This window comes from Conger conger, chromosome 6 (genome assembly GCF_963514075.1).
Source record: "Conger conger chromosome 6, fConCon1.1, whole genome shotgun sequence".
In the NCBI taxonomy this organism is placed as follows: domain Eukaryota; kingdom Metazoa; phylum Chordata; class Actinopteri; order Anguilliformes; family Congridae; genus Conger; species Conger conger.
The window spans coordinates 25,349,364-25,370,670 of record NC_083765.1 but is presented as its reverse complement, the minus strand read 5'-3'; the positions used below and the strand labels follow the sequence as shown (position 1 = coordinate 25,370,670).

General features: G+C 44.3%; 1 protein-coding gene across 3 annotated transcripts in view; it reads left to right on the top strand.

Moving 5' to 3' along the window:
* Positions 1–226: 226 nt before the first annotated feature.
* Positions 227–21,307, top strand: part of LOC133130598 (calcium uptake protein 3, mitochondrial-like) — a 32,380-nt gene continuing 11,299 nt past the window's right edge. For 2 of the 3 annotated variants that reach the window (XM_061245273.1, XM_061245274.1), the window contains exons 1-7: positions 227–393; positions 7,908–8,055; positions 9,900–9,931; positions 10,142–10,220; positions 13,502–13,549; positions 14,378–14,460; positions 14,714–14,785. In XM_061245273.1, coding sequence (XP_061101257.1) covers positions 307–393; positions 7,908–8,055; positions 9,900–9,931; positions 10,142–10,220; positions 13,502–13,549; positions 14,378–14,460; positions 14,714–14,785 — 549 coding nt within the window. In that variant the 5' untranslated portion in view covers positions 227–306. Of the gene's footprint in view, positions 394–7,907; positions 8,056–9,899; positions 9,932–10,141; positions 10,221–13,501; positions 13,550–14,377; positions 14,461–14,713; positions 14,786–16,295; positions 16,338–21,307 lie in introns of all 3 variants that reach the window. The other variant, XM_061245272.1, reaches the window with a different exon arrangement.

Genomic DNA, 21,307 nt, shown 5'->3' with positions numbered 1-21,307 from the left:
GCCTTTCTCAGAGAGGGTTTCCTTGGACTTGGTTCAGCATCACTGGTCAGGTGAACCATGGGACGAAGTCCAGTTCTCGCGATGTGTGGGAATACTGTCCCTAACTGTATCACAGCAACAGAAATGGCCGCTTTGCGTAGACTCTTCCTGGCGCTGAACAAGCCTGCGAGGTTTAATTTAACTTCCCTGCCGCGCAATAATCGCTTCGAGGCTCAGACAATTAAGAAAACTAATGCGCATAAATCTATTGCGGTAGGAATATGCCTCGCTGCCGGAGGTGCTGTAGCGTATTACTGCTACCAGGAGATGTATAACGACAGACGGAGGACGGGATACCGACTCAACCACGGAGCCCTGCTTCCATCCCTGCCTGCAGTAGCTGCTAAAGAAAAGGTAACAGTTAGCTAATGTAGTCTGGTGTGTCTGCAGTGAAAGCTCTCTGTGCCACCCTAGCATTTATCCCATCTCGTCACACTGACACGTCTCCTGTTTTGTGCATCATTTCAAAATGGTCGTATTGTCTTAATGTGTGTTAGCAAAGAAAGGCACTTCGTGGCCGAGGCGTTTCATGTTTGTATCTATCTGCAAACATTTTCTTCCCAAGTTACCACATGTAGGCCTATCCCTTTTCATGAGAAGATATCTGCTGCAGGAAATTGTTAATGTTCGTATTCGAATAGTAGGAAGTCTTATTTGTGAATAGGTATCATCGCGATTAGTTATCTCTCTTTAGCAAGGGCGCTCTCCGCTGTCAGAAGGTGCTGAAATGTCATATTCCCATTTGGGCTGTGTGTGTTTCTTAAAGTTAGAAAAGCGGCCTGCAAAACATACTTATTGTTTTCACCTGTCTAATGATAATTAGGCCACTATTGGGAGATAATTACCACTAGCTAACATACCCGTCTAACGTAGGCTACATGATCGGATGGAGAACAGTGACTGCATCTAAAACCACCCTCCCCCATCTGCCTAAGTCCCACAAAACCCTCTGTTTTCTATGATTTGCTTTTTCCGACCGCAGTTATGCCGCATGAACTGTTAGGGAACTCAGTCCACTTTCAGCTTTCATTCGGCGAAGCTACATATCATGTGTTGTGAGTAGACAATAAGCAAATTACTCGGGAATGTTGTATCCAACTCGTTAGCTAACTAAAAAAACAACAAAATTTGCTTAGTAGCTAGCTATCTAACTTGCAATCTAACCGACTTGTGTTTGCTAACTGGTTAAGTAGCCTAGCATCCTGGCTCTAAAGAAAGTTCAGCGATCGTGAATCTGAGCGCGGAGAGGGAAAGGCGGGGCCAAACCCTTCCTTCGTAGCCTAGCAATTATCCTATTGCCTTCAAGCCTTCAAGATAGGCGAATCAGTAAAACAAATAAACAAATCAATAAATACATTCACAAATGAGGCACATATCTTTTCTGACTCTCACTTGAGATGTTGAGTTGTAGCCTACTGTTTATACTGTATGTTGCGCGCATACAGATCAGATTTGTTTGAACAAGCGTTAGGCAACGCTTTCTTTCTAATTAGACATTTTATTTATTTAAAGTTTAGACATTACGATGTTTTTCAATGGCAAGACATTTATGCCGAGTAAAATTCATTGGGCCTATACTGTACGCAAACCTCTACATTATATTGTGGCACAACTGAGACGTGAATGTTAGGCCTAACTTACTGAATAACTGGATACTACATTGTTTTAGGCGAATTTATTTGTGTCGAAGAAAGCCAAATATTATAGTTAATTAGTATAGTTAGTTATTATTATATATTATTTGTATTTGGTACGGCAAGCTTATGCAGGATACTCCCTAAAAGACGTCCAGTTAAAAATGTATTCTCAAACCTATAACAACATGGTGACAATCCGAGTGCCTTAAATCATTACATTTATATCATAATGTACTATTTCTAACATAGGGGAAAACAGCATTGGAATAGTTTTGTTTACTCATGGGAAAAGTGAGTGAATATAATTGAACTGTTTCCACTGGCCGATCATATTTCCTTTTTTTTTGTTCTCTAATTTGGTCTAAATTTAGTCATTCCCACACTCCGTTTTGGATTGCTGCTTGACCTCGGAATTTGGAAGCATTCCAGCTCTTAAGAGGGACACATAACTGTCATTTCTTGAGCATTACCATTCTTGAATAAACACCCAGGACATAAAAAGCAAGAAGCTTTCTGCTTTTTAGCAAATGGCCGTCCATTCATTATCAGTCTAATGATAAATCAGTCACATTTGGAGTTTAAGTACAGTCCTCTATTCAGAAAATTCATATTCTATAAAAACCTTATACACTTTATCACCTATTTTTAATATTCTCCCAATTTGGAATCCCCAGTTTTCTTTTGTGGGGCTGTCCCAGCATCCATTTGGGAAAAAGCAGGACTGCATGTGTCCTGGTCGAGGTTTTCAGTCTGCAGGTCACTTTCTGTGGCACGCAGTCATACGGCTGTTCTCCACCACACTGACTCGAGGGGACCCACGAGGGGAGTGACTTTAGCTCCATAAGTTGGGGAACACCCTGCCTCCCTGGGCAAGACTACAGCCAAATGGGCACCAACTTACACGACTCCTGACCACTCTCTTGGTCACTGAAGCACTAATGCTATAGCTGGATGTGCCATCCAGTCACCTGCTTGTTTATTTATTTACCTATATGTGCGTGATTTATGTGGTTTTTATTGTACTTCATTCAGAAGACTATGAAAAAGCACAACATAATTCCATAATGAGGGTGACAGCAGAAGAGTAAAACTCATAGTTACAACAACACCAACCACACTAATAATAATAATAGTACTTGTACATGACTTGTCTATCCTGATTAATTACAGAACAAATTACATGTCAGTTTCACACTATTATGCCAATAATGAGCATGCTAAAGCAGCCTATTTTTAGCAACATGTGAAATTACTTCCTGAAAATTCTGTGCAGTGGCCTCTTTTTGTGTTTTGGAGTAAGGGCCCGCAAAAAAAGAATATTGAATATTACATATTGGGCATGGGGCCCAATGTGAGTGAGATCTGTTCATGGGGCCCCTGATCCCTGGTGGCTGATTCCCCAAAAAGCAGTCATCAGTTCAGACCATCAAAACCAGTCTGGGTGAGTTAACCGCATAGTCCGCTTTTATCTGTCAGTTAAGTGGTAAGTAACAGAAACCCACCAAGCTCCACAGCTCTGTAGGACCATGGTTAAAAACCAATGATAGAAATGTACTGTGGGTCCCCATTAAGCACTAGACCTTTGGCACCACATCAACTTGTAAGACATAGTGCAGTATGTTCCTATTATTCAAGCCATTTAAGACCAATGGCCGTGAGTGATGTGAGCGTTTTAGACCAGTGCATGTATTTTCCCATTGGCTGTTTGTTTTCATAGAGACACTGTTGGTGGTCGACTACATTTTCCTCTGAGAGCTAACCATTCCTTGATGATCCCCAAGATCAGCCTGTAATGTCATTACTGGGAAACAGAGAGAACGGCGCACATGCAACTGCAAATGAGCTAACAAACCATGATACAAAACACAGATGTAGAATATGCTTTTTTTGTTGTATCGTTTGTTTTGGGTGTGAAAATAACATAAGCTTTGCTATTTCTGATGAACTAAAGGTGATCGGTGTAAAAATCTTTTAACAAATAGTCCAAAAAATACAGCAAGTACAGCAAGTTCACGAAAATTTGCACACTAAATAATGTGTGAAAGAGAGGAAATAAATGTAATGGGTTGATCTGAGTCTAATATCGAATCTTAACAGTCAGCATAACGCAGTAGGGTTGGACTGAAGCATGTAATTTCAAACACTGACAGGGCTTTTTTGTGGGGGGTAGCCTTCCCAGCCACACACCTTCAGTGCCATGGTTTTTATTGATTAATTTATTTCCTTCTGCAGCACTGCTGAGTCACTCTGCGAAAGGGGGAGTGAGATTTGTTGCTTGGAGGGGAAGTGATGGCTCAGTTGTATTATAGGATGTCAGGACAGAGCAGAGAATAGACCTCTACTTTCCCTCATAACCTCATTCACTCCATTCATGTGTGAAAGGCTCTGCTCTCCCACTGTGGGGAAACTTATTTTCCGTTAGTGGGCTCAGGAAGTTGGAATTGGGCCTTGATGAGACTCCAGTTATGGAACAGAAGTAGTTAGATGGGGGGGGGGGGCTCATTTGTGGACCTGGCGATGAGCCACCAGTGAGAGGGGTCACCTCTATTTTAGTCCTCCTGCTGCTGTTGTGAGGGCTGTATCACCCTTCAGTCACAAAGTGTTCCGTAATCTTATCGTTTCCACCTGCACTGCACTGCAGACATCTCCACCCCATCATCCACCTCCACCCCTCTCTCCTGCACCATCTCCACCTCACCATTCACCTCCACCTGTCTCTCCTGCACCATCTCCACCCCTACATACCCCTCCACCTGTCTCTCCTGCACCATCTCCACCCCTACATGCCCCTCCACCTGTCTCTCCTGCACCATCTCCACCCCATCATCCACCTCCACCTGTCTCTCCTGCACAATCTCCACCCCTACATACCCCTCCACCTGTCTCTCCTGCACAACCTCCACCCCACCTCCACCGGTCTCTCCTGCACAATCTCCACCCCACCTCCACCTGTCTCTCCTGCACAATCTCCACCCCATCATCCACCTCCACCTGTCTCTCCTGCACCATCTCCACCCCTACATACCCCTCCCCCCCTCTCTCCTGCACCATCTCCACCCCATCATCCACCTGTCTCTCCTGCACAATCTCCACCCCACCATCCACCTCCACCTGTCTCTCCTGCACAATCTCCACCCCATCATCCACCTCCACCTGTCTCTCCTGCACCATCTCCACCCTATCATCCACCTCCCCCCTCTCTCCTGCACCATCTCCACCCCATCATCCACCTGTCTCTCCTGCACAATCTCCACCCCACCATCCACCTCCACCTGTCTCTCCTGCACAATCTCCACCCCATCATCCACCTCCACCTGTCTCTCCTGCACCATCTCCACCCCTACATACCCCTCCCCCCCTCTCTCCTGCACCATCTCCACCCCATCATCCACCTGTCTCTCCTGCACAATCTCCACCCCACCATCCACCTCCACCTGTCTCTCCTGCACAATCTCCACCCCATCATCCACCTCCACCTGTCTCTCCTGCACCTTCTCCACCCTATCATCCACCTCCCCCCTCTCTCCTGCACCATCTCCACCCCATCATCCACCTGTCTCTCCTGCACAATCTCCACCCCACCATCCACCTCCACCTGTCTCTCCTGCACAATCTCCACCCCATCATCCACCTCCACCTGTCTCTCCTGCACAATCTCCACCCCACCATCCACCTCCCCCCTCTCTCCTGCACCATCTCCACCTCACCATTCACCTCCACCTGTCTCTCCTGCACCATCTCCACCCCACCTCCACCTGTCTCCTGCACAATCTCCACCCCTACATACCCCTCCACTGCTGTGTTTCACTACTCCACAAGCCCTCTGTTGGGTCCAAGCTCCTACATACCCCTCCACCTGTCTCTCCTGCACAATCTCCACCCCACCTCCACCTGTCTCTCCTGCACCATCTCCACCTCACCATTCACCTCCACCTGTCTCTCCTGCACCATCTCCACCCCTACATGCCCCTCCACCTGTCTCTCCTGCACCATCTCCACCCCATCATCCACCTCCACCTGTCTCTCCTGCACAATCTCCACCCCTACATACCCCTCCACCTGTCTCTCCTGCACAACCTCCACCCCACCTCCACCGGTCTCTCCTGCACAATCTCCACCCCACCTCCACCTGTCTCTCCTGCACAATCTCCACCCCATCATCCACCTCCACCTGTCTCTCCTGCACCATCTCCACCCCTACATACCCCTCCCCCCCTCTCTCCTGCACCATCTCCACCCCATCATCCACCTGTCTCTCCTGCACAATCTCCACCCCACCATCCACCTCCACCTGTCTCTCCTGCACAATCTCCACCCCATCATCCACCTCCACCTGTCTCTCCTGCACCATCTCCACCCTATCATCCACCTCCCCCCTCTCACCTGCACCATCTCCACCCCATCATCCACCTGTCTCTCCTGCACAATCTCCACCCCACCATCCACCTCCACCTGTCTCTCCTGCACAATCTCCACCCCATCATCCACCTCCACCTGTCTCTCCTGCACCATCTCCACCCCTACATACCCCTCCCCCCCTCTCTCCTGCACCATCTCCACCCCATCATCCACCTGTCTCTCCTGCACAATCTCCACCCCACCATCCACCTCCACCTGTCTCTCCTGCACAATCTCCACCCCATCATCCACCTCCACCTGTCTCTCCTGCACCTTCTCCACCCTATCATCCACCTCCCCCCTCTCTCCTGCACCATCTCCACCCCATCATCCACCTGTCTCTCCTGCACAATCTCCACCCCACCATCCACCTCCACCTGTCTCTCCTGCACAATCTCCACCCCATCATCCACCTCCACCTGTCTCTCCTGCACAATCTCCACCCCACCATCCACCTCCCCCCTCTCTCCTGCACCATCTCCACCTCACCATTCACCTCCACCTGTCTCTCCTGCACCATCTCCACCCCACCTCCACCTGTCTCCTGCACAATCTCCACCCCTACATACCCCTCCACTGCTGTGTTTCACTACTCCACAAGCCCTCTGTTGGGTCCAAGCTCCTACATACCCCTCCACCTGTCTCTCCTGCACAATCTCCACCCCACCTCCACCTGTCTCTCCTGCACCATCTCCACCTCACCATTCACCTCCACCTGTCTCTCCTGCACCATCTCCACCCCTACATGCCCCTCCACCTGTCTCTCCTGCACCATCTCCACCCCATCATCCACCTCCACCTGTCTCTCCTGCACCATCTCCACCCCTACATACCCCTCCCCCCCTCTCTCCTGCACCATCTCCACCCCATCATCCACCTGTCTCTCCTGCACAATCTCCACCCCACCATCCACCTCCACCTGTCTCTCCTGCACAATCTCCACCCCATCATCCACCTCCACCTGTCTCTCCTGCACCTTCTCCACCCTATCATCCACCTCCCCCCTCTCTCCTGCACCATCTCCACCCCATCATCCACCTGTCTCTCCTGCACAATCTCCACCCCACCATCCACCTCCACCTGTCTCTCCTGCACAATCTCCACCCCATCATCCACCTCCACCTGTCTCTCCTGCACAATCTCCACCCCACCATCCACCTCCCCCCTCTCTCCTGCACCATCTCCACCTCACCATTCACCTCCACCTGTCTCTCCTGCACCATCTCCACCCCACCTCCACCTGTCTCCTGCACAATCTCCACCCCTACATACCCCTCCACTGCTGTGTTTCACTACTCCACAAGCCCTCTGTTGGGTCCAAGCTTAGAGAGCTTCCGTCACCTTAAACCAGGAAATAAAATTAAAGGTTTGTTACTTCCTTGTGGTTGTTGTGGTGACCTTGTTGTCCTTGTTGGTTTTGCTCTGTTGTCATGGTTCAGCTAGTCAGCTCAGTACTGCTGTCAAAATACTGTATGACTCGTTTCAGTTCTGCCTGTTCTCATTTAAGTGCATGAGCCAATGACTCAGGCCTCTATTCAATCAATATTTGTCACAGAAGTATATGTAAGTGTTTCACTTGTTCTATTCTGACTGAATCCCACACCAAGTCTTTTGGTGTAAGATCCTATTTCCTAGTTCTGCCTGTTGTTTGTGGTTCCATAAAACCCAATCCCCTTAGATTGAATTTTTACATCAAAAAACCAGACTAATTAAGAGCGTACATCAACATTGCTGTCAGCAGTGCAGGAAAAACAAAGTGAATGAAAGTCTGTACCCAGAATGAGGACTACAGAAGAAGAAAGAATGATGCTGATATGTGTTGTTCCACTGCAGGCTCAGATGATTGATCTTGAGGACAGCGATGTGCACATGTCCTCTCACGAGCACAGGTTCCGCATGTTCAGCTCGGTCGAGTACGAGGGCCAGCTCTACATGACACCGCTCAACTTCATCGAGTCCCTCACCATGAGCGAACCCAAGAGTACGTACACCCCTGTGAACATTTTTGTTGTGAAGTCAGTGAAAAGTCAGTTTACCGCCATCTTGGCATTCAGGTGAAAACTTGGCTACATTTGGGTCCAAAGTGAAAGTGTTGTTGCTTACTAGGACGCAGCCAGGCTATATCTGGATACAACCGGAACTATATTGCAGTTAACCTAGTCTGTTTAAGTGAAAACGTTGCTCAATCTCCATTTACACCCCCTAGATGTCTAGATTAAGGCTTTTGCTCACTGGAACCCAATCCTTTCTGCAGTAATGGTAAACAGCCCTTGTGCTGAGCGGCTAAGTGGAGGCATTAAGATATGACTTGAAGCAAGCATCAAATTTACTATAAAGCTATGAGAAAAAACGCTCAATTTCAATTTTTTTAAATCAGTTTCTCATTAAAATTCAGTTTGATTCCCCCACCACCCCCAGCATTTGGTAATTGAAAGTGCTGTGTACATTCAGATAAATCAAATGCAAATGTAAAAAAATTAAACCGAGTGTGTTATATAATCCACATATTTCTCATATTATATGGTTTAGCAGTAACAGGAAAGGTGCAACATCTTCTAAATTAAATCATAACATTTTTAAACTCAAAAATTTGTCAGTATAATGTTTTAGGCAATGTATTCTGAGATGAAATATGTCTAGCAAGTTACACATTTGGATGTGACTATACCTTCTCAATGTTAAATAGCTTAACCAATATAATCTATAAGGTCTTCAAAACAAAATCAGTCCGAATGGCACAACTGAGTATAACACAGCAACTAAAATGAATTTGTTCTATTTGGATTAAACATTACAATTAATTTAAGATGATTTACTGTCGTGATTCCGTGTCAAAGTGATCTTGCTCCTTGGTCGTATCTTCAAATAAACTTAACTGTATTGATGCCAGCTTCTCTTACAATCTGCTCCACTCTAATCTTGAGGATCGCGATGCTACGCGGCCATGTGGAAAGTCTGCAGGTGTAGGCTTAACATGTTTTGATTCGGGAATTTACGTTGATAGTATTTTCTTCTTTTTCGAGATTTGGAGGTTTACATTCTACATTTGCGTACATGCAGTGAGCTTCTGGGGGCATCCCCTCAGTTAAATCCCGCTGTCAAGGCAACCCTGGAACACCCTGAAGTTCTGTTCAGTTGGTTGCCGTGAGAATGAGATAGTACCTCCAGGTCTACGGCAGCTTCTCTGGGAGAAGGGCTGGCTTCACTCACAGAAGTCCCGTAAAACAGCAAGGAGCCGCTGCAAATAAGGGAAGAGGCTGATGGTGTTTAGACTGTGGGTAAACGAGCGCCGGCCTCTAACTGAGGGGCGGAGACAGGTCTGTTCCATTCTCAAACCCACAGGAGAGACGAGCATATTGAAACACATCCCTCAACCACCAGGAGCTTTTTAACACGTTTAATAAACAATGACCGGGATGTTGCTCAGTGACTATGACACATCCATGACACTTTCCTCTGAGAACTTGAGAAAGGCGTCGTAGACGCTGAATCATCCACAAGGATTCTGTTGTAACCTCTAAGAAATAAAGGTATCAGAAAATGTCTATAAAAGTACAAACGCTTATCACTGGTGTGATACCCTAGGTACATAAATTGTACCCCTAGCCAGCAATTCATAATGAACTTCATTGCTTGGAAAAGGATACCCTCATAGAACATTACTGTACTTTCAGGTATATTTGTGAAATGTTCCAGTCAGTTCTTCCCCTTGCTGTAGTAGGGCTGAAGCGTGTCTGGTGATAATTTCTTTGTTCTTCAGTATCTCTCCGCTAGTTTTTATCAATAAGCATGTGTTCTTACCGAGGGCATTCTTTTTTTCTCCAGATAAGAAGTCATGGAGGTCCCTCACCAAACAGGTTTGATCTGAATTGTACTTTTGATTCTCTGACAGACAATGGAGTCTACCATCTCAAAGAAAATTACTTAGGTTTCACTCTGTTTCCAAGTAAACTATTGCATGTGAACATGCACCAGTCACATTGATGTGTTATTATCCTTGTTTTTGTATTTATGTGTATTTTATTATTATTATTTTGATTTGATTTTATTGGTTTATTTTTATTCAGGAGCTTGAGAAGATTCTCTCAGACACACCACCCGTTTGGAAAGGAACCTCCAAACTGTTCCGGAATCTGCGTGAAAGGGGTACACCATCACTCCTTACCCGTTCCCTCTCTCACACTCACACACACACACACACACACACACAAACATGGATCTATGCACACTCACACTCGCATGCAAACATGGATCTATACACACACACACACTTTTTGTATGGCTGTACACCTGTCTTATGGAAGTTGCTAATTACCAGAGGTGGTAATACAATTGTACATACTTAATTCTTTGTCCAGCCTAAAGAACAACTTGTACCCCAAAGGCAAAAACCCTCCTCAATTCACAATTATGCTTTTCCAAAGTATATCAGTGGTCTGCATGTATAGGGAAGAATTCACTGCACGCTCCGCACCCTACCGCTACACTGCAGTACACAAATGTATGAAAATGCTCTTGGAAAGTAGCAGCATGAGCTGGCTGCTGGTGCCAGTTTGGTTGTTAGGCTCCCGCCTGGTTTGTTTGTTTCTCATGTTACATAATGAGACTCCACGGTGTAGCACCTCAGCTGGGCTGTGCAGAGGCCTGAGAGTGAAGAAAGGGCACATGAACCTAGAAGATCTCTTTTACAAACCCAGTGGCTGTACAGAATATATTTTACCAGATTGAGTGAATGGGAATTAATGACGCAACAATAATGATGCAAATATTTCTATTAAAATCAAAGGTGAGCATTGGGCGCCCTCAGTCTGCACATTCCTGAACCTCAGGCAGTCATTCAGACCCCCTGAACACTTTACCAAACCGACCCAAGACTGGCCCGGTGCCGTCTAACCACACTTCTTCCTTCTCAATTCTGAGAGGCCATTGCAGGCAGTGAAATTAACACCAGCCACTTGGACTTGGAGGTCCTGTTCGATTCTAAACATCTAGTTTCCTGGTGTAATGGTGAAATTGAAATTGGTTGATGAAAATGGTTGATGAATTTTGGGATGCACCAGCCACTGGCCAGTGGATGAAACAGCATTTCACTTTCCCGCCCCACAGTTGAAATTAGAGAGGTATAGGTGATATTTATAATATTTCAGTTTTCACATGCAAAATCTCAGCAGGGATAGAAATATACTTTTTACATTAAATTACATTATTGGAATTTGGCAGACGCTCTTATCCAGAGCGACGTGCAGTTGATTACACTAAGCAGGAGACAATCTTCCTCCTGGAGCAATGCAGGGTTAAGGGCCTTGCTCAAGGGCCCAACGGCTGTGCGGATCTCATCGTGGCTACACCGGGATTAGAACCTTGCGTGTCCCAGTCATTTACCTTAACCACTACGCTACAGGCCGCCTTTTAAAGTTCTGTCCCTTCACTGCGTTCTTCTCTATCGGTGACAGCAAGCGCTGAGTTCACGCTCATCTTCTGAAGAGAGGACAGCCAGCTGCTGCCTCCCATGAGCCCGTGGGCTCCCGGCCGAGCCGCACAGCGCTGGACCCAAATGTGTAGTGCTTAGGAGGGTCCTTAGAAAACATCGTTCCCAAAAGCATTTCAGAGAGCTGTTTTGGAGAGTAAAATAAAAACAAGTTTTTCACAGAGTGAAATAAACCTAAATATTTTCAAGAGAGCAAAGGCAAGGATTTTGAGCTACCTGTGTATAAACTTGAGTCTTCTAGAGAGGAAAATAAAACCACATTCTTTAGAGGGGCATCATTTTAGAACCATTTAGTCATGATTGCTGATAACTGCTTGGGACTGACACTGTGATAACCTTATTATGCAAATGTGAAGAGTTGGACAAGTCTGTGTTTAAAATAGGACTAGTTACAGAAGGAACTGAATGAACTGAAAGAAACAACATGAAGTAATCAGGTGTGCCGTTAGGAGTTGACAAAGAGTCGACTATGTTGTAGCACAGTTGCAAAGACATTTTTGTACCCGTTTCTAGGGGGTGTGTATCTCTGGAAATGCATTATAGACACAGTGTGCAGTCACCATTAGTCACATGGTGTTCTCTCTCCAACATCACACAGATCTGCCAGCAGACATGTAAAAACCGACTTCACAGTACAGCTGCAGAAAGAGTCATGTCATTAATCACCACTGGCGATAATTATAAAATCCATTTTAAGACATGGTTTGGTAATCAGGGATTAAATCTGTGAACAGTTGTTTCTCTTTTGTCACATTTATTTGTAAAAGCAAATTAAGACAGAAGCAAAGCAAATGATCAAATAAAACAGATTAATATCTTCCCATTATGAGTCACACTGGACATTTTAACTATGAATATGCTAATATTAGTGTAGTTACGATGTCAGGTTACCTACCTCACACCAATCGCCCTAATTACTACAGGCAGAATGAGATCTGAGAGTGCTATTGGACTGTCATTTCTATACACTTAATGAGCTCTTTCTAGATTATGGCTAGCGTGGCTACAAGAGGTAACCTCATTTGCTCTGATCGGTGCATTTGACAAGAGATCCAGTGACAAAACATCTTAAATTGCTGATGTTGAAAAGTAAAAAGCCCGAGGTGATCATCAACATGGAACTCTCACATTAGCAGAAAAATATAACAGTATAAATTGGGGTGTCCTTAATTCGAAGTGCAGTGCTAACAGGTGCTAACCGCGGATCAGTTAACCGAAAATCTTTGCCTAGGGGCAAGAGCAGCTAATCTAATCAGAAACGGGGGTGGCCCTGCGCCCTGCTAAGTGAGTTTACTGTACTGTGCCCCTTTCTCTCCTGACATCCAGGGCTGTGACCCAGAAGTGTTCAGAGCCCTGTCTTCTTCAAACAAGGGATGCGGAATGCTTTCAGCACCAAAATCCCGTCCATTCGTTTTAGTTTATCTGTCACACAACAAAGGGCGTCCCAGGGAGGCGAGGAGTCAGACTATCTCCAGCTCAGTGACAGATGACTGGGTATGTTTTACACCTCCGTGTCCAAACATCGGAAGCTCCGCGCTTGACCCGAGGAGCCGGTATTCTGTCTGCGTTTGGGTCGAGAAATGGCCACTTGACGTCGTAAGTGAAATTCATGCTCGCGCTGCGGAGGGTGGGAAATACCGTCTGCAAACGAGGAGGCACCTTTTTAGATTTTATCATTATAAAAAAAGAGGGAGATTTCCAAACGCTCTGAAAATGCGCCAGGTCGCCCGGGAAGGTTTACTAATTCCATTTATCTCCAAAGGAGTAGGCTTTGAACATCAGTAAACATTTCTAAGCCTGGATTCAGACACGCCACCCGTACAACTCGCACTGTAAAAACAAAAACGTTCGAGACTAAACTGAAAGGTCTTTGTCGCTTCTTGGCCTGTGGTTCTCTGCACTTGAAAATCTCATAGAGCCCTTTGATTTTCTTTTTCAGGCATCATCGCTTACACTGAGTATCTTTTTCTGCTCTGCATCCTGACAAGTGAGTACATTTATGTAAAAAAAAATTTTAAGCACAAAGTGTCATGCAGTCAAAGCTTATTTAGAACAAAAATGTAAAACGTGAGGACGTTGGTGATCAATCGGCTGGAAAGAGATTCAAACAGACAAGGCCTGCTTAATATCTGGGAAAACCCAGCTGGTATTACTGTAAACACCTATCAAACTAAGATGACTGTTTTCCTACCTATGCATGCTGTACACTGCTGTAAGAATGCTCTTGGAGCTGAGGGTTCATTAAAAAATAAATAACTTTGTAAGCTGAATACTTCATACCCATGTGAAATGGTAATGGGGCTAAAGGCCTGTTTGTCTCAGTGAAGGGGTGCATGGGAAAAAAGTAGGACATAGTAGAAAGTTTATTTTCATACAAACAAATTCTGATACCTTAGAACTGCTTGCTTTCTGGCTCGAGATATACTATACAAGCTTTTCCAATAACATTTGTTTAACTTTAAAAAAAATATATTTCAAGGAAAAGCATGCAGGAGATATGTTTATTTTAAAATACATTTAACAAATTTAAAATTAAATGGTATTACATATATGGACCAGACTCAATGTAAGCCCAGCACCAAACAAATAAATAATTCACTTTTTTTTTTTTTTTTAAACAAACCTCTTGTCACTTAATATAGAACTATTGTAAATTAATTGCAATTTTATTATCAGCCTAAAAGGTCACATCATCCACTGACCGAACAGACATTGACATATATTTTACTGATTAAAATTTTTTTTTTTATGATTGTTGTATTATTATTATTGTGTGGTTTCGGTCCTCACATAGTCCTGTTCCTCTCCCTCTCAGAGCCTCACGCTGGCTTTAAGATCGCCTTCAACATGTTTGACGCCGATGGAAACCAGATGGTGGACAAGAGAGAGTTCCTGGTGGTGGGTGTCCTCTGCTTCCCCCTCGGGGAGACTGGGCTCCAAAAGCCTTTCAACAGCTATTTGTCCCCAAAAATGTTTGTGAAATGTTCGAAAAAAGCTATTATCATGTCCACAGTCCCGACCCGGTGCTTTTCCAAACTGAGGCCAACAGCATTGAAAGCAATGAGCGGTGGAGAAAAGCATATGCCGTATGTAATAATCCTTAGAGCTGTGAACCTTTGGATAGGAGTCTGGTTTCTTGTGTCTCGTTCAGCTACAGGAGATCTTTCGCAAGAAAAACGAGAAGAGGGAGAGGAAAGGAGACGCTGAGAAATCTGCACAGCTGGTAAGACAGGGCTGAGGGGGTTACCTCATCATCACACACGCATTAGCAAACTCCACACAGGGAAAGCCTGTTTTATTGCTCTGCATGAGAAGACCATAAAGAAAATTCAGATTGTATATATTGACACATTCACTTTTCATTAGGGATACGACCAATGCAGCTTTGCATAATAGTGATAAGAGTAAAATAGTGTTGGGGTGTTGTGAGCTGGACCTGATAAGGACACGCTGGGTGTGAGTGAGTGTTTATGCTGCTCTCAGTCTGGTGCAGTTAGCAGAAATTCCCGTCAGAATTCTGTAAATGCACAGTAAAGGGCTCAGTTTTATTACAGTACATATGCTCCCCGTTGGACCTACTCTGTTAGAGCTGAATTAATCCAACTGTATGTTCATTGTTTAAGACAAATTGTCATGAATATAAAAATATATGTAGTGATGTTGAGTGAATTATTGTTTGCATTGTAGTTAAGCTGAAGTTTTTATTCTTCCGGGCCCCATTGTAATGTGGTACGGTGACGGCTGTGTTTTTGTCTTTCACTCAAAGATGGACTGAGATGGATCACCAAATGTTACATTATTTTTGCTTCACAACCTTATTGATTAGTGCTCACTAGTCAAAAAGACCAAACAAGTACAAGTAAATAGTTAAGATACTGGTGTACTGGTCTCACTGACCAAAGGCGACAAGAGAAATCAGGATGAGCACTGGTTATACTGTATTTCTTAATCATATTTAGAGTCAATGTAATTGTCTTCAAAAGGGCAGAAATTATGTAATATTGTTGGTAATTTGTCAAATCAATTAATCAAAATTGATGAATCTGACAAAATATCCAGCCAATATGATTGTAAAATCCACAAAAGTACTAGTTTTATCGTCACAATCATACCACTTCACTAACCATGGTCCCTTTTGGCCAATAAGCAAAAACACAGCCCAGTGTCTCTCTATGACTGGAGAATGAGGCTTCAGGAGCCCCAAGGTTTGGTGGAGCCATCATGTGCTATGAGCCACTTACTGATTTGAGCCAATCAGAGTGCTTTGCTACTGAAGTCTTTTGATTGGTCTAAATGACTGGTTCATAGAGACTGAGTGCATGTGGCAGCTCTACCCTCAGTGTGGTTCACAAAGTCTCACTTTTCCACCACTAATGAAAACCTTACTGTGTAATATATGGTGCATGTACTTAGAGAAATATTAAGTAAATGTGAAGGATCATTTCAGTGTGTTGAGTGTAAAACATCATCTGTGACCCTGTGGATTTCCTGGTGTGGTCTCTCCTGTGTGGAAAGTAATTTAGATGTTTGGAAAATGTTTGGGTTAGTGCATCCATAGAGTTAACACCCCATGCTAACACTACTGTGCCTGAGCAAATGAAAGGATGCCCTAGTGCATGCGTCTCTAACATGTTGTGTTATTCTTCTTCTTCCTCCTCCTCCCTCCTCTTCCTCCTTACGGCATGCCGCGCCCTTAACTCTGCATACTCCCTCTCTCTCTCACTGTGTGAAAGAGTTTGCAGCTGTATGGATATCACGTTGCCCCCGGCAACAGCGTATGTATCACCTCTCCTATCATCCTCCCAGAATGCTTCAGTCCAGTCCCATCAAGTGCCCGCTTTCTCACTGTCGTTGCTTTATATACTTTTATATACATTATACATTTATTTTTGAGTATTGTTGATTAACATATTATAAGCCCTGACTACAGCTGGCGATGATTGTCATATGGTAGGTGGCCAGGCTTGAGGACATAGTCTCCTGTCCCATGCAGTGATTGAACTGAGAGAGCAGGGGCTGTGCTCTGGGCTCTCAGAACTGAGCTTTGGTCATTCTCAAGGCCACAAGGTCATAGGTCAGAGGTCACACAGAGCTCAGAGCTCCCCACCCACCCTCTTTGGGGTGGGTTTTATTGTATGCAAAGAGATTTTTTTATATATATATATTTGTAGATGTATGGGTTTTGCATTCATAGTCTTTATCTGACAATGGAGCAGATGCCGTTTCATTTATCATGCATAATTACTTAAGAAAAGGGGACATTCTAGGTCTGATGGGTGGAGGAATTGTCTTTATGGTTAACATAATTCAGTTCAGCTAATTGTGCTTAGCTTTTTGTGTTCCTATTATTTGGGTGCTACTGTAATCATTTTAACATAACAACAAGAGCCTTTATTTATGCAGCAATAAACCTGCTGTATTAACCGCAAAATGGGCAGGAATAGATGCTTTTGGCTAAATTTACAAGATGTAGCTGCATTATAGAATTACTGGAAAAACAGTGGAGCCAATGTGGGATGTTCCTGTACAACTGAAGAGGTAGTTAGACTGGACTTTGATCAGTAGAATGCATAGATGCTGAGTACAAATCTACACTCAGTGAGCAATTTATTAGGTAGGCCTGTACACCAGTTTGTTAATGCAAATATTTAATCAGCCAATCATGTAGCAGCAACTAAATACATAAAAGCATGCAGATGTGGTCAAGAGGTTCAGTTGTTTTTCAGACCAAATGAGGAAGAAATGTGACTTTGCCCATGGACTGATTTTTGGTGCCAGGCAGGGTGGTTTGAATATCTCAAAAACTGCTGATCTCCTGGGATTTTAATGCACAACAGTTTCTAGATTTTGCAGAGAATGATGGAAAAACAAAAAACATGCAGTGAGCAGCAGTTCTGAGGGCAGAAACGCATTGTTACTGAGAGAGGTCAGAGGAGAAGGGCCAGACTGGTCGAAGCTGACAGGAAGTAATGCAAATAACCACACATTACAACAGTGGTATGCAGAAGAGTATCTCTGAACACACAACGCGTCAAACCTCTAAGTGGATAGGCAACAGCAACAGAAGACTTAATTAGTCTCAAAAATAAGTCATAAATACCTAATAAAGTGCTCACTGAGTGTAGGTTTGACTAAAGGCACATTGTTTTTAAATAAGATATATGTGTGCAGCATGCAGAGGTCGCTGAGACACACTTTCACACCTCAGGAGGTGGATAGTGTTTACAGTGTAACTCCCCAGCCACTGTATACGCATCACTTCCTGTAAGAGGGAAAGGGATGTGGCCCTGACGGGGTTCACTCAGTTGTAGTCCAGAACATTCCGCCTAGTCTGGGGAAATGGCGGCAGTGCTGTGCTCACAGGGAGGCTGCAGTCTTAGGATCGTCTGTTATCTGCCCAACAGATAACGGCCTTGAATCTCAGCTATCTCACCAGGCTAAGGAGTTTGAAGAGCCTCTGGCCTTTTCCCATGAGCATAGTTTCCTGGTTCCTCCCTAACACAGCATCAGCGCCCCCTAGTGTCTCACAGGGGGCCTGCAGGTTACCAGTTGTCATGGAGAGAGGTGTGCCTCTCCTCTGATTGTCACCTGCTGCTGAGGGGCACACACTGCTCTCATCTACTTCTCCCTCCAGTCACAGACTCGAATGTCTGTTATGCTCCCTCCAGTCACAGACTCGAATGTCTGTTATGCTCCCTGCAGTTACAGACTCAAATGTCTGTTATGCTCCCTGCAGTCACAGACTCGAATGTCTGTTATGCTCCCTCCAGTCACAGACTCGAATGTCTGTTATGCTCCCTGCAGTCACAGACTCGAATGTCTGTTATGCTCCCTGCAGTTACAGACTCGAATGTCTGTTATGTTCCCTGCAGTCACAGACTCGAATGTCTGTTATGCTCCCTGCAGTCACAGACTCAAATGTCTGTTATGCTCCCTGCAGTCACAGACTCGAATGTCTGTTATGCTCCCTGCAGTCTGCACTGTACTGCAGAGAGAAACACAGAGTGTATGCCTATAATGACTTTTTTTCTTGATTCAGCTCTGTACACCACAATAAAGTGCACATTCACAGTTTTCATTGGAGGATTTTTTAAACGATTTGGTTTTGCCATGTAGACATTGCAGAACTTTTTATACACAGCACCCCCTCCCAAAATATGTTTTTGTCCCAAATGTTATGGAGCTCACCGAGTTGCCTGTCGTCTTCAACTGCAGGAGGGAGGAACCGGACAGACTTTAAACCCCCCCTGTCCCTGATTGGATGAGGCCAGATGTGTCCCCCAGTCAGCTGATGTGTTAGACTGTGGCTGAGGCCTACAGCTGTAGGCCCAGTCTGTGCTGGTGGTGAGGGCCTTGAGTATCATTACCACTCTGGATCCCTTCTAAACACGTGTTGTTCACATATGAAGGGCCAGATTTACTTACCCGAAGCTCGCAAAATGCGGCCTGGCGAAGCTGTGTCGGTGCGGTCGCAGTCTGCCTGAAATTAACGTCTTATTTACGAAGGCTACAGCTCATTATGCAATCAACGAATGGGACTGCCTTCAAACCGCATTTTGCGAAAGAGACAGATCTTAAACAGTGCAGTTAAAACAGGTGTTTAGTGCATTGCATCCATGTATCAGCTGCCACGTAAATACGTATCCATCCCAGGACAAAATGAGTATATTTTCCAGCTGTGGCGGCTATTTTAGTTTCCATGACATATTTTATTTCTCCCAGAAGCGCAATTATTCGTATGGCTGGTTGCCACAGAAGTCTTTCCCTGTTCCTTTTCCTTGGTTGTTTTGGAGGATAACTAATCAAAACACAAACACACAACCCTGTTTTTATTATTTTAGCAATGCCAGTTGAGCATGCTCTGTTTCTAGTTTCTAACAATGTTCTGTTAAAGGCAAAAGGCATGTCTTTCTGCAACGGGCAAAAGTGATTAAAAGCAGCATATCAATGCATTCAGCCAAGACATATTCTTTACTAGTGGCAAACAATTTTTCGAAACTTCAAACACTTGTTACTGTCAGTATCGTTGAGCACGTTATTTAAGGTAATTTCCCACTGCTTTGCATGAGATATTGGTTAATTGAAGAAATTCTTCTAAATATTTAATATGAATTATTATCTAATAATATGTTTGATGATTTCTTGGAGTTGAATTAGTGTGATTTTTTTTGGCAAATATTATTTCAGTGCAAAGTTATTTCAAGATTGGGAACCTGTGTCTCTGTCTTGCTTGCGCCTTGGTTTACGCCTGCTCTTTAGGTGGAAATAGACCCTCATTAAGTGTGTGAACTTTAGTCAAGTCAATAGAACACATAATCAGCCACACATATAATATCAGCCCTTTATTTGCATACTGTGGTTCCAGCCCTGTGCAGCAGTTTGATACATAGGACGCACGTTTCGTGGGCAGAATGCATCGTCTTTATGCCTGAAAATCATCACAAAGGGCTTAGTAAATCTGGCCACAAGTTCACCAGACTGGAGTGGTATATTGTACTCTGACCTTCACCATTATACACGCATTTCCATTGCATTGTCTAAGGTAAACTGGGGTAGTTCTCAAGGCAAGAAGGCTTGTGGAGAACAGACAAATCCTTTTCACTGTCACACGATTACAGCCTTTTCTCTTTGTATTATAATGGGCCGGATTATTCCCCAGTTTGGGTAAAGAAACAAGCTAATTCGCTCTGTTCTGGCTCTCACTCAAACCACTGACTGTCTGCTCTCAGTGGGCATTTACTGTAGCCGTGGTCACCAGCACATTGTGTGTCCCATGAAAAGCTCTCTCCATGGCCATGCTCAGCGACGTTCCCACCAGCCCTGGCTCAGCATTTCACATTTGAATCTTATTTATGTTGTCATTTGTGTGCTGATTTTCTGTACTCTGGCGGAAGGTCCAGGAATACTTTAGTGGGTAATCGCTAAACTCATTGTCTGATCTTATGCTTTTTGTTGCTCAGGTCTTGTGTTTTTATCAAATGTAAAAACAACTAAAATAAAACACCTGACTGAAGAGCATTGGTCTTCCAAACAAGGTAAAAGAAGGAGTGATGTCAAATACCTTGAAGTAAAACATATTTCTTACTGTTTCATATTAACGCTACTATACATAGCTTAAAAGGGCTAGGCATATAGTAGTTGCCTTTTTAGAGTGTGTTCTGTTTTAGGGCTAAGTGCTTCACAGTGTCATTGGTGTAGTGATAGCAGAACTAGACTTTGGATGTGTTAGTTGACACACAGACTACTCTGTGTGCACTTTTTTTCCTTTCTGCTAACAGTTGTGCTTCTGAAAACTTCTGCAGGTTCTTAAAAAAGAGCCTCAGGAATTTGTGCCCCGGAGCTACTGGGACATTCTGAGACGGGGCACGAGTCAAGCCCTCTTTTCTGACCTGGCCGAGGTACCCCTGTCCTTAGTCCTGCCCCGCTCTGTAGTACAACAAGCCTCTGTGATGTCATCATCCCATTAGCCTATCCCTGCGCCCCGTTTTTCTTTTCCTCACCCACCTAACCCAGATCACAGGGCAGCTCCGAGTTTCTGATGGGCTTCTGTTTTTCATTTCTTCAAATATTTTTATTTATTCATCGCTTTTATCTTTTTCTTTTTCATTGCCCATTTCGTTTTTTTATCATTTCAAAGAAATATCCCAGCTGACAATGTTTCAAAATAACATTTTCTATTGTTGTTGTTTTTTTTTGTGAGTGTGTTCATGGTGATTTACGTTTTTTTTCTGTGTCCAGTATCTGT